At 45.7% G+C, this 13041-nt stretch overlaps 1 protein-coding gene across 1 annotated transcript in view; it reads left to right on the top strand.

Annotated features, from left to right (window-relative positions):
* CACNG3 (calcium voltage-gated channel auxiliary subunit gamma 3) overlaps positions 1-6488 on the top strand; it is a 111420-nt gene extending 104932 nt beyond the window's left edge. Inside the window, exons 3-4 of the mRNA XM_003418821.4 lie at positions 453-593; positions 5943-6488. Coding sequence (XP_003418869.1) covers positions 453-593; positions 5943-6454 — 653 coding nt within the window. The 3' untranslated portion in view covers positions 6455-6488. The remainder of the gene's footprint in view (positions 1-452; positions 594-5942) is intronic.
* Positions 6489-13041: the final 6553 nt, after the last annotated feature.

Consider the following 13041-nt stretch of genomic DNA (forward strand, 5'->3'; position numbering starts at 1 on the left):
ATACTCACAGGTAAGTACAGATGCTCACAGGGTCCCAGGCTTGGCCCCACCCAGACTCTCCTGTGTCCATGCCCAGGCTCTGGCCAAGGGCAGATGGTGGCAGTGGTCACTGGGCAAAGGCAGGGGGATGGGCGGCTGAAAATCCATCCTGGGGAGGCGGAGAGGTGGGGAGTGGCAGGAGATGGGGGTCCCAGTGAATCGGGGTTCCAAGCATGCAATAACACAAGTTAATTTCCAGACTGCGACTGCAGAGCCTTAAACCCTAAGCCCCTCCCTTCTAAGCACAGGCCTTGAGCAACTGCACTGGTGGCAGCACCGTGCCAATGGCTGGTGTGGGCTCTGTGCTCCTACTTATTTATGTGTGATTTCCCCTCAGCAGCTCCCTGCTGGGGAGGGTGAATCCTGGGGGCTGGATGGGGTGCAGGCAGAACCCTTTCTCCTTCTCTCCGCAGGGGCTGTGAGGGCCTCCAGTGTCTTCCCCATCCTCAGCGTCACACTGCTGTTCTTTGGTGGGCTATGCGTGGCAGCCAGTGAGTTCCATCGCAGCAGGCACAACGTCATTCTCAGCGCGGGCATCTTTTTTGTCTCTGCAGGTGAGCATCTAGCACAGACACCCAGCCAAAGCCAGGGCCAAATGGATAAGGCAATGCTATTCCCTCCAGGAAAGCAATAAAATGTTCCACCTGTTTGTGTGAACAGTAAGGACCCAAAGACTTTAATTTGAACGAAAGATGCTGAAACTCCAGCTAAGGGTAGCATGAGACAAGAGAGGGAGGAGACAGAGTGGTAGGGTAAATTGAGAGAATGAGAGAAAGAGAGATTGGCTAAAAAAAGCACATGCAAGGATGTATTCGCACATAGGAAGGTGGACAGCGCAGTGTGTGTGTGTATTAAGCCTGAAAGCCTGATACAGTGTTTTAAAGGGGTCCAACTTTCTGTTCACGTGGACATTTTCATATATTGTCTCTGGCCCTTGAGACATGTGTTTGCTGGTCAACCACTGCTTACAGCTTTTCAAGTGCTCAAATCCTCCTGTCATTCAAAGCATTGCTGGGAACAAGGTAAAGGCCAGCAGCCCCAGAGGCTCTCGGGGAAGACCTTTCAATCCACAGCAGCCCTGACCAGAAGGCACAGGGTGGCAAGGCGGATGAGAGACAATCTTTGGGAACAGGGTCCTGTTCTCTGCCTTCCTTCTCCACCCCTCATCTCTGTCCCCCCTCTACTTTCCTCCTCTTCCTCTCTTTCCTCTGGGTTCCCATCCCTCCTTTCATCTCTTTGCCATCTCTCCCAATCCCTTTCAGGTAGATCAGTGCAGTCTGGAGGAAAAGCTTCAGGGGCACAAAGAACACGGCAGGGGCAGGGAGGGGCTTAACTCTTTTGGGTGAAGACATTCAAATTCTGTACCATGATGGCAAAATATTTATTGGGATGGGAACAATGGTGAGAGTATAAATGGCGGGTAAGAGTCTGGGGCTGCAGCCAGACCTCCTAGGTTTGAATCCTGGCTCCACCTGTGCAGCCTTGGGCAAGTTACTAACTCCTTACACTGTGGCTTACTTGACCATAAAATGGGAAATAATAACAGTACCTACTTGTCGCAAATAGTTGAGCTGGCTGCTAACCATAAGGTTGGTGGTTTGAACCCACTCGGTGGCTCTGTGGGAGAAAGGCCTGGCAATCTGCACCCATAAAAATTACAGACTAGAAAATTCTATGGGGCACTTCTACTCTATCACACAGGGTTGCTATGAGTTGGAATCAATTTGACTGCACCTAACAACGACGATCACCTACTTCCTAGGGTTGTTGTGAAGAGACTGAATGCCAGGCACAGAGAAAGCACGACATTACATTCTAACACTGTAAAAGCAATAACAATATAGTTGAGAAATCTGGAGCCTGGTGTCCTGGCTCCTTGTGAGACCTTGGTCAGGCTCCTTCCCTACTCTGCTTCCCCTTCTATAAAATAAGAAAATTGGACTCTTCCGAGCTCCAAGTCTCTGGGAACCAACTTAAGCAACAGATCAGGGAGAAGGTTTCCATCTTGCCACAGGGCGATACAGTCAGCTCAATGGCAATTATGGTCATAATCTGTGGACAGATGGTAACAGCTGGCCATCCCAGGGACTTGTTTTGCTTTGAGGCACATTCCAGTCACTGGTGGCCGTGTCCAGACTTCCTGGGCTCTGACTGACCCGGATGATGAGGTGTTGTGGACATAAGGGTTTTCTAGTAACAGGAGAGGGTCATTATTTTGTCTCTGAAGAAGGTTGTTAGGGAAGAGTGTGTCACTATCAACTTTCTTCTCACAAGGGATATTCTGAAAATGACAGGTAGATTAGACACATGGAAACTGCAAAGCATTGGGGCAGTGGAGAGAGCCTTAGAAGAAGCCAGAAGCTTGGGATCCAACTCTAGACCCTTCACTCTGATATCCCTGAGAGACCCGAGAGCCTTAGTTCTTCCACCTGTAAAATGAAATATTGGCGGCTTTGAGACCCTTTTAGGTTCCTTGTTGCTCAGCCACCTAAGGTTCTGTGGTTTCAGGCAAGTCATCAACAACCATTTATGTGCCAGGCACAGAGTCTAGGCTCTGAAAACAGGCTGCCCAGCGCAAATCTTGTCTTAACTACTTCCTACATGTGCAACCTTGAGCCAATAAATCACTTAACCTCTCTGTGCCTTGGTTTTCTCATCTGAAAAATGGGGATAATAATGGCCCACCTCTTAAGGCTGTTATGAGAATTAAACGAGTTGGAATATATAAAATGCCTAGAGCAGTGCCTGGCACAGAGTAAGTACACAATACACAGCAGCTATTATAATATATGTTGCCCCACTTAGTTTTCATGACAACCCAATTCATTCACTCATTCAACAGATTTGCACTGCACCGTTGCTATGGGTCAGGCTCTGGGCTAGGAGCTGGGGCCATAGAAGGTGAATTAAAAGAACTTAGTCTGTCCCTCAGGGAGCTTACAGTCTGGAGACTGGGAGAAAGGAATTGCCCACTCACATCTTATTCTTGAAATCTAAATCAGTGCCTTCCTACTGAAATCTAAATTCTCCTGTGGCTAAGAGACAGTCCTGCCTTCCAATCCCACCTCCACTGTTTCCTAACTGTGTAGACTTGGGAAGTTACTCATCTTCTCTGTGTCTCAGGTTCTTTATCTGTAAAGTGGGGGTGATTTTTTAAAAAGTGGGCTTGTTGTGATCATTAATTGAGAGGATGCACACAAACACTTTGTACAGTGCCTGGTACATAGTAAACCTATTGTCGAGTCGATTCCAACTCATAGCGACCCTATAGGACAGAGTAGAACTGCCCCATAGGGTTTCCAAGGAGCAGCTGGTGGATTCGAACTGCTAACCTTTACGTTAGCGGCCCAGCGCTTACCCACTGCACTACCAGGGCTCCTCTGCACATAGTAAGCCTCCTATGAATGGCAGCTAAAGGTTATAGCCTAGGAACCCTATGGGGCAGTTCTACTCTGTCCTATAGGGTTGCTATGAGTTGAAATCGACTTGACAGCACTCGACAACAACAAAAGGTAGCTGGCTTGGCTTCTTCCCTCCTATAACCTGGTCCGACATCTGAGCCTCTCTTTGAAGATTTTTGGGTTTTCTAGCAAGACTTCCTTTTGGGGCTTCCCTAACTTTGCCACCAAGATTTCTCTGCCGGCAGAGGAGTGAGAAAACATGCCTTTAGAAGGTCAGGGGGCATTGCCAGAAGCACCCTTCAGCAAGCTGAAATGTCTTTGAAGTCAGTCTCCCACTGAAAGTTAAAAATTCATGTGAATTCCACTTTCTCCTCCTTATTATATCCATGTTCATTTCAATATAAAAGAATGTGTCTTCCCTACTAATCTTCAAGCCAAATTGACACTCCAGGAAAAGGAGCCATTTTCCATCCTGTGGTTTCCTGCAGCCTGACACAGGGCTGCCTATGTCAATGCCCATATTCTGACTTTGTAATTAAAACCTGCCACCCACCTGCTAGAAGCCCTGGTGGCGCAGTGGTTAAGTGTTTGGCTGCTAACCAAAAGGTTGGCAGTTCAAATCCACGAGCCGCTCCTTGGAAACCCTATGGGACAGTTCTACTCTGTCCTCTGGGGTCACTAGGAGTTGGAATCAACTCTCCAGCAATGGGTTTTGGTTTTTGCCCACCCGATGAATGCCTGTGCTGGGTAATGCCCAGAGGAGAAAGGGCTGAACCAGACCCTAGCCCTGCCTTCTAGAAGCAAGTCCTAGTTGGTGTATGCTCAAATATCATATTCAAAATATTAGCAACCCTTAATGCATGTGCAAGGAGACCCAGTGGCACAATGGTTAAACACTTGGTTGCTAACTGAAATGTTGGCAGTTTGAATCTACTCAGTGACGCCACAGGAGAAAAGACCTGGTGATCTGCTTCCATAAATATTACAGCCAAGAAAACTCTACAGGGCAGTTCTACTTTGTCACATGGGGGGTCACTGAGTCATAATTGTTTGAGTCAGAATCTCCTCGAGGGCACCCAACACCAACAATGCATGTGCACCAGTCAACTGGAATGGTAGAACTAGGGCAGAATCCCGCAACCCCTGCTATGCAAAGGTTCGATCTTTAGTTGCTGGACTGTGGGGACGTCTTTAGGATCCCCAGGAAGAGTCTGGGCCACTAAGAGAGTGGACTCAGGAGACTCCTAGAAATAGTTATTTATCAACTGGTGTTGGAAATTGTCAAGAGCAATAGCCTCCATTTAGCACCACTCTACAGGTACCCTAAATTTGGAGGCAAGGAGATGTTAGCTGGTATACCAACTTCCATGAGTCATTGTTGGCACAAAACTCTGGCTGAAGCCCTTAAGCAAAGGGTCCCAAAAAGGCATTTCCCCTTTGGAGGAATAATGTGAGAAAAGTGGCCAGAGATGAGAACAGCCCCTAGGCCCTCAGATTCTATGGTGTCTTCTTATCACTCCCTGGGGAATCAATGCCTCTCCAGTTGGCTGAGCAGCTATTTCCAATGCTCTTCTGTTGCCCCTTGGAGAAGCTGCGTACGCAGTCTTTACCCCCTGGGGACAACAGCTGTATGTTCCCCAATTCCTAATTCTCAAACAACAGCTAATCTAAAGCATTATCTTATCCTGTGCAAATAAGAGAGACTTGATAAGCTACTGTTTCTTTCTCATGGGTTCGTTAGCTCCTCAAACTGCAGTTCCAGATCCATTTGGACTCTCCATAAGCACTTCCAACCCAATATATCCAAATCTTTCCTTTTCTCTAAACCTGTCACTCTGCTGCCTCTCTTATTTTAGTTCAAGATGCCACCACCCTCCCAATCACCCAAGCTAGAAGAACTCTGGTATGTGACTCTCTATTCCCTTTCTCACACTCCACAGCCAATAGCCTTTCATCTCCTGGATCACCGCCACTCAACTTTCAGGATGCAGCTCAAACATCCTCTCATCTACAAAGTGAGGTGGCTTAGTCATTGTCTCCCCTTTTGCCCCTGAACCATTTTATATATGTCTCTGGGAGAGCCCTCACTGACTTCTGTTATTGCATTTACATGCCCATCTCCCCTACTAACGGTGAGAACCTCAAGAGCAGGAACCTGTATCTTGTTCATTTTACCATCCTCGTGACTTACGGCTGAAGATGAAGCATTGATGGGATAAATTGCTTCTCAGGGAAAACAAATCCATTGAGTTCTGGCCACACTTACTGGAGGAGGAGGATGTATTCTTTTGTTGCGTGCATATCGCCTAGGACTGAACAGCAGAATTCTTTATTTCTCAAGAGTCAGACCATGCAAGAAGAGCTCTGCAGCTGGATTTCCCAGCCATCATCTGTTCTCCTTTCTCCCCATTTCCTTTCATTTTCTATAAATATTTCAAGATGAACAGGGAGAGTTATCGCTGAGGCTTGTAAACAATATGTTTTTCTTTTCTGCTCTCTTAGGGTTAAGCAACATCATCGGCATCATTGTTTATATATCAGCAAATGCTGGAGACCCCGGGCAGCGTGACTCCAAAAAAAGCTACTCCTATGGCTGGTCCTTCTATTTTGGAGCCTTCTCTTTCATCATCGCGGAGATTGTGGGGGTGGTCGCTGTACACATCTACATTGAAAAACATCAGCAGTTACGTGCCAAATCCCACTCGGAGCTCCTGAAGAAATCTACTTTTGCCCGCCTTCCACCCTATAGGTATAGATTCCGGAGGCGGTCAAGCTCCCGCTCCACAGAGCCCAGATCCCGAGACCTGTCCCCCATCAGCAAAGGTTTCCACACCATCCCTTCCACCGACATCTCAATGTTTACCCTCTCCCGGGACCCCTCAAAGATCACCATGGGGACCCTCCTCAACTCCGACCGGGACCATGCTTTTCTACAGTTCCACAACTCCACTCCCAAAGAGTTCAAAGAGTCGCTGCATAATAATCCGGCCAACAGGCGCACCACGCCCGTCTGAACTGACCTCTGACCTCTGACCTCTGCCCCGTGCCCAGCACAACCTTGGGGGAAGTGTACAGAGATGTCTCTGAGGTTGCATGGCATGGTCCTAGTGATGGTATTACTTTTTATAAAGAATGAAACCAAATGGACTCAGCCCTCTCCCACTCTTTGCCCCCTCCCCTCCAAGCCCTAGCCCCTCTGTTCCTCTCTAACTTTTCAAGCCAACCCCATAATGTCATTATTCTCTGTGTGTATCTGTGCCAGATGTTTTCCTTTCTTCCTTCTTTACTGGGAGGACCTCCACATTCTTCCCTCCTTGGAAGAAGACTTTACTAAAAGTCATGGGTGGTGGCCAGGGGTGGTATTCCTAAATGCCCATCAGGTGAGTCATAGTTAGCCCCATTGTCCACCCACATAAATCCTCAGGAAACCAACCACCCAGGTGGCCCTGAGGGAGGCATTCACCTTTACATGTTAGAAAAACATGAGCAGAAATCAAAGATGTCCAAGCCCCAAAGCAGCTAATGTAATAAACACGTTATTAAAGGTTTTGCCTTGTTGTAACCAACTGAGCTGGGAGTGTTTTGTTTCTTCCGGCTATTTCCTACACAGGCTCACTCTCCTGCCAATGAACTGCCTCATCTCTCTCTTGGAAGCTGAGCTTTGCTCAGCCACACTCTACCACTAGGAGGGGTCCCCCCTCACCCCTTGAAACCAAGCAAGGTATTCCTCACAAATGTCAGAGTCAGTATGGTCCACTACTTGAATCTCTGGAGGCTCACTGGTGTTCAAAATCTGGATGTAGCACTCAGTAGCTCTGGGGTCTTGGGCAAGTCACCTAAAGTTTAAGCCTCAGTCTCCTCATCTATAGAATGGGACAATATAATAGTGCGCACCGCCATAGAGTTGTGAAGTTTAAACACATATCACATGTAAAAGGATTAGCATGTTGTAAACTATGGCTATGTATGTGTATGGACGCTTTCAACGATGTGCTTATTTTTGGAAGTATTCTAAGCAGAGTGAGCATTATTTTGGAAAGATAAAAGCCAAGCGTCGGCTATTTTGTACTGGGGGGACTCTGCTTTGCACAAGATCTGAGGGCTCCAGGGGGAGCATGAGAAATAGGTGTCACCCCTGCTAATATTTACTTCCAGGAGTGTTTTTGGCACACACCCAGCACTTCACACTTCCAAAGAGCTTTTCCACTTAGAACTCCAGCGCCTCAGGAGGGGGCACAGAGCTATGGTCATAAGAGCTAACACCTGTCTAATGTTGCTATCTAATGCTGCTATAGGCTAGGCTGTGTTCTAGTGTCATACACATATTAATTTGTTTAATCCTCCCAGTAAACCCATGAAGAAGATATGCCAATGAGAAAACTGAGGCAAGAGAGGTTATGTGACTTGCTCACATCTTATTCCCACTAGCGGCGTAGAGGTTAAGAGCTACAGCTGCTAACCAAAAGGTGGGCAGTTCAAATCCACCAGGTGCTCCTTGGAAACTCTATGGGGCAGTTCTACTCTGTCCTATAGGGTTGCTATGAGTCAGAATCCACTCGATGCAGTGAGTTTAGTTTTCGGTTTTTTACGGGATGGAAGGAGCCCTGGTGGTGCAGTGGTTAAACACTCGGCTGCTAACCAGTTCAAACCCATTAGCTGCTCTGAAGGAAAAAGATATGGCAGTCTGCTTCCATATAGATCACCTGTTGCCATCGAGTCCATTCCAACTCATAGTGACCCTATAGGACAGAGTAGAACTGCCCCCACAGGGTTTCCAAGGCACTGTTGGTGGATCTAACTGCCGACCTTTTGGTTAGCAGTCGAGCGCTTAATCACTGAGCCACCAGGGCTCCTACTTTGGAAACCCTATGGGACAGTTCTACTTTGTTCTATGAGGTCACTATGAGTGGAATCAACTCCACAGCAATGGGTTTGGTTTTTTGGTTAAGGGATGGAAGTCCTGGAAATCTAGTAACTTCTCCACACTTATCACAGTGAATTTCATAGTACAGCGCAGACTAGTGAGAATTCATTTCATTCTTATGTACGTATGTACATCAAATAATCTCAATTAACCCTCAAAATTACCACATGGAGTAAGAATTATCATTCCCATTTGACAGATGAGGAAATAGAGGCTCAGAGAGAGTGTATTAGGTAGCTAGTGAGCAGAGCCAGCATTTATATCCAAGGCTTCTGCTTCCTAAGTTGAGTGAGTTCCCCTCTATTCTAGCATTTTCCAAACCTCAGTCATTTGAGTACAGTAAGGGTGAAGTTTTTCATATCCACATACCTCACAGACATCTAATTACCTAATGTTTTTTCTTTAAAGTCACTCACTTTTTACTTCAGTAGATATATTTTTAAAGGAAACTTTGTATCACCACCATTAAAAGAAAGCTAGTATTACTTGCCTGGGGAAAGAAATAGAATAAAAACACAGTGATCACACTGCATTCTAACTGTTACCTGTCCTGCATTGAAGGCTGCCCACCCACTTTTTGTAATAAAGGATATTCCCAAAGTGTTAAGAGGTGTTAAAGATATTTTAGCACCAAAGAAGAGATTTTCCTTAACTTACTCAGAAGGATCCAAGGTCACTGCTCTGCCAGGGAACCCAACAGAGAATCCCTGATGGAGCAGGAGAACAATGGGATGCAGATCTCAAATTCTCATAAAAAGACCAGGCTTAATGGTCTGACTGAGACCAGAGGGACCCTGACGGTCATGGTCCCCAGATCCTTTGATAGCCCAAGATTGGAACCATTCCCGAAACCAACTCTACAGGGATTGGCCCAGACAGATAAGATAGACAATGATGCTGATGAGGAGTGAACTTTGTGGCTAAAGTAGACACAAGAGACTATGTGGGCAACTCCTGTCTGATGGCGAGATGAGAAAGAAGAGGGGGACAGCAGCTGGTTGAATGGACATGGGGAATACAGGGTAGAGAGGAGGACTGTGCTGTCTCATTAAGAGAGCAGCTGGGAGTACACGGTGGGGTGTGTATGGCTTTTTGTATGAGAGACTGACTTGATTTGTAAACTTTCACCTAAAGCACAATAAGTAAATTTAAAAAGAAGAAGAAGAAGAATCAAAGGAGAACTGGAAGGGGAATAACTTTCTCAGTGTGCGATTCGATGCCCTGCAATGCTGTGGTTGAGCATCATGTCAAATCATCTTGCCCCACTCTTGGGGGAAAGCTGCTCCAGACACCCTTGGAGAGGGAAGAAGGATCTGCAAGCTGGAGCAAATAGGTCGCACATACTGTGAAGAGGAAGAAGCAGCAGCCTGCCACCCAGGGACCTAGAAGGTTGTAAAAACTGTGGCATCTGGGGGGCTGACCTGGGATGGAGAGAACCGTCCCAGGGGCTTCATTAGCTGAGTGCCTGCTCTGGAGGCCAAGTAAGTATTTTTGGCCCCCTCTGCAAAAGCCAAAAAGCTGGTGGAAAGAAATGGGCCCCCGGCCCCTGGGATGACTCCCTGCACCATCTGGTCTGCTCCCCACAAAGCTTTGGAATGTGAGCCCTCAGAATGCCTATGCTGGAGAACTACTCAAGTGGACTCAGCTGGCTGGTATCACATAAATAGTAATCTAACTACTCCCAGATCACAGCCAGGATCGTGGCCAATCCCTGTCATTTAAAGGGAAGAGTATTCACATTCACTAGGCCCTCACCCTGTGTGCCTAGCTCTGTGCCATGAATTTTACTAATTTTGTCTCATTGAATCCTAACCATTGAGGTTGGTACCATTGTTAAACCCATTGTACAGATGTTGAAACTTTGCAGCGGCAAAGCAGGTACTCCAACCAATGCCTGCCTGACTCCTACATAACAGCCACTCACTAAGCTTTCCCAGTCACAATTCTCAAACATGGAGCACTGTCCCTGAGTTCTCCATCTCCTTCTCTCCCAAATGCAACTCTCTTTCCCAGCTCACTCATTTTTTGGCCAACAGCCTTCTATCACCAATCTCCAAGACCACAACTCCAGGTATCTCTTTCATGACTCCCTACTGTGCGGTCCCTGGAGTGGACCTTTTCCCATGTCATCTCTCTGTTCGTATTTTGGGGAAAAGGGAGGTAGTTTGGCATAACATTCAAGCACACAGACTCTGCGGCTGTATCTGCCTGGGTATGGATACCTGCTCCACATCTACCAGCCATGAGACTTTGGATAAGACAATTCCCCTGAGTCTCAGCTTCTCCACCTATAAAATGGGCATAAAAATAGTACTTACTACATAGGTTTATTGTAAAGATTAAGTGAGTTTATAGACATAAAGCACTTGGAACAGTACATGAAACGTAAATGTTAGCTATTATTCAATACATTTCTTATACTCACATTTTTCGTATTTGGGCTCTTTCCCACTTAGGCTATCTTACTTTCCAGATCTTATCAACAGACATCTCTCCTCTAACCAAGCCAGTGTCCACACACTCCCCTGAAAGTACCATTGTTATTGTTAGTTGCCACTGAGTCAGCTCCAACTCTTGGCAACCTCATACATAGCAGAAAAAAACACTCTCCAGTCCTGCACCATCATCATGGTCATTGGTATGTTTGAGTCCACTGTTGTGTCAATCCATCTCATTGAGGGTTTCCCTAGTTTTTGTCAGTCCTCTACTTTACTTTGAACGTGTTATCAGGAGGGACCAATTCCTGGAGAAGGACATCATGCTTGGTAAAGAAGAGGGCCAGTGAAAAAGATGAAGACCCTCAACAAGATGGATTGACACAGTGGCCTCAACAATGGGCTCAAATATAGCAATGAGTGTGAGGATGCACAGGACTGGGCAACATTTCATTCTGTTATACATGGGGTCGATATGGGTCAGAGACAACTCAAGGGAACCTAACTAACTTACCAAATATGATGCCTTTTTCTAGCAATTCATCTTTCCTGATAATGTGTCCAAAGTAAGTGAGTTGAAGTCTTGCCAATTGTCACTTCTAAGGAACATTCTGGCTGTACTTCTTCACTCTTTTGGCAGCTCACGGTATATTCAGTATTCCTCACCAACACCATACATTTTGAATGCATCAATTCTTCTGTCTTCCTTTTTCATTATCCAACTTTCATACACATACGGGTAACACCCGTTGTCAACAAGTTGATTATACCTCATAGTGACCCTATAGGACAGAGCAGAGCTGCCCCCTAGGGTTTCCAAGGGCAGCTGGCGGATTCAAAATGGCTGACCTTTCGGTTAGCAGCCGAGCTCTTTAACCACTGCTCCACCAGAACTCCATATGGGCGCTATAATTACTCCTAATTCCTGCCTTTGCTGACAAATGTTATCCCTGCCTGAAATAATTTCCCTCATCCTTTCCAAAACCTATCCATCTTTCAAGGCCAAGATCAGGCCTCGTGCCTTCCACAAAGTCTTTATTGCGTCCTCAGGCCACATAATCTCTCACATCTTGGCATTCATTCAGTCATTCATCCATTTATTCACCTAGCACTTATTATTGAACATCTAGAAACAACTATAAACTTGATAGAATGACCACTGCCCTCACGGAACTCTCAGTCCAGCCTGGGAGATGAACACTAAACAAGTAAACACATAAATCAACATCATTTATAATTGTGATCAAGTTCATCCTTCAGCCAAAGATTAGACTAGCTCATAAAACAAAATGAGACTAAAGGGGCACACCAGCCTAGGGGTAAGGACTAGAAGGCAGGAGGAGACAGGAAAGCTGGCAATAGGGTGGAGAAGGGAGAGTGTTGACATGTCGTGGGATTGGTAACCAATGTCACAAAACAATATGGGTACTAATTGTTTAATGAGAAGCTAGTTCGTTCTGTAAACCTTTATCTAAAGTACAATTTAAAAAAGAAAGAAAAATTGTACTGGGAGAAGGATTATTTCAGGGGAAAAGAATTCCTGAATATTCTCTTTAAAAAATGATGGGAGAGTAATATGAAAAGTTATAGATCCCAAATATTTTTTTTCAGATGTAAGAAAGTGTTTAAATGATACCCTAAGCATTATTAAAAGTTTTATATGTATATATGTGTGTGTGTATATATATACGTATATATATGTGTGTATATATGTAAGATATATATACACACAGAGGGAGGGAGAAAGAGACAGAGGAAAAAAAAGTTGTGATCAATATCATCAAGGGAAAATACAGTTCAAAAAGTACAAAGGAATATAAACAGGGGTCCATAATTTTGATGGAAGGCTTATCTAAGGATGTGCCATTTAAGATCATACCTAACGGAAGAGTTGGAGATATCCAAGTAAAGGGAGGGCAGTGTGGAGGAACAAACAGCATGTGCCAAGGCCCTGAGGCGAGAGTGACCAAAAGAAGGTCAGTAAGTCTGGAGCACAGAGAGCAAGAGTGGCATCAGATGAGACTCAAGAGGAAAGATGGGGCCAGAGCAGAGTGTTACAGGCATGTTAAGGATTTTGAATTTTGACCCTGCGCCTTTAGAAGCCATTGACATGCTTCAATCAGGGAAGCGACATAATCTAACATACAACTTCAGAAGTTTACTAAATTATGCATCCTGTTAACTACTCATTTCCTAAATCTTATCTCTGGAAATTGTTCCTTAAAGGCTTGTATCACTGCAT

The sequence above is a fragment of the Loxodonta africana genome, chromosome 12, assembly GCF_030014295.1.
Source record: "Loxodonta africana isolate mLoxAfr1 chromosome 12, mLoxAfr1.hap2, whole genome shotgun sequence".
NCBI lineage: Eukaryota > Metazoa > Chordata > Mammalia > Proboscidea > Elephantidae > Loxodonta > Loxodonta africana.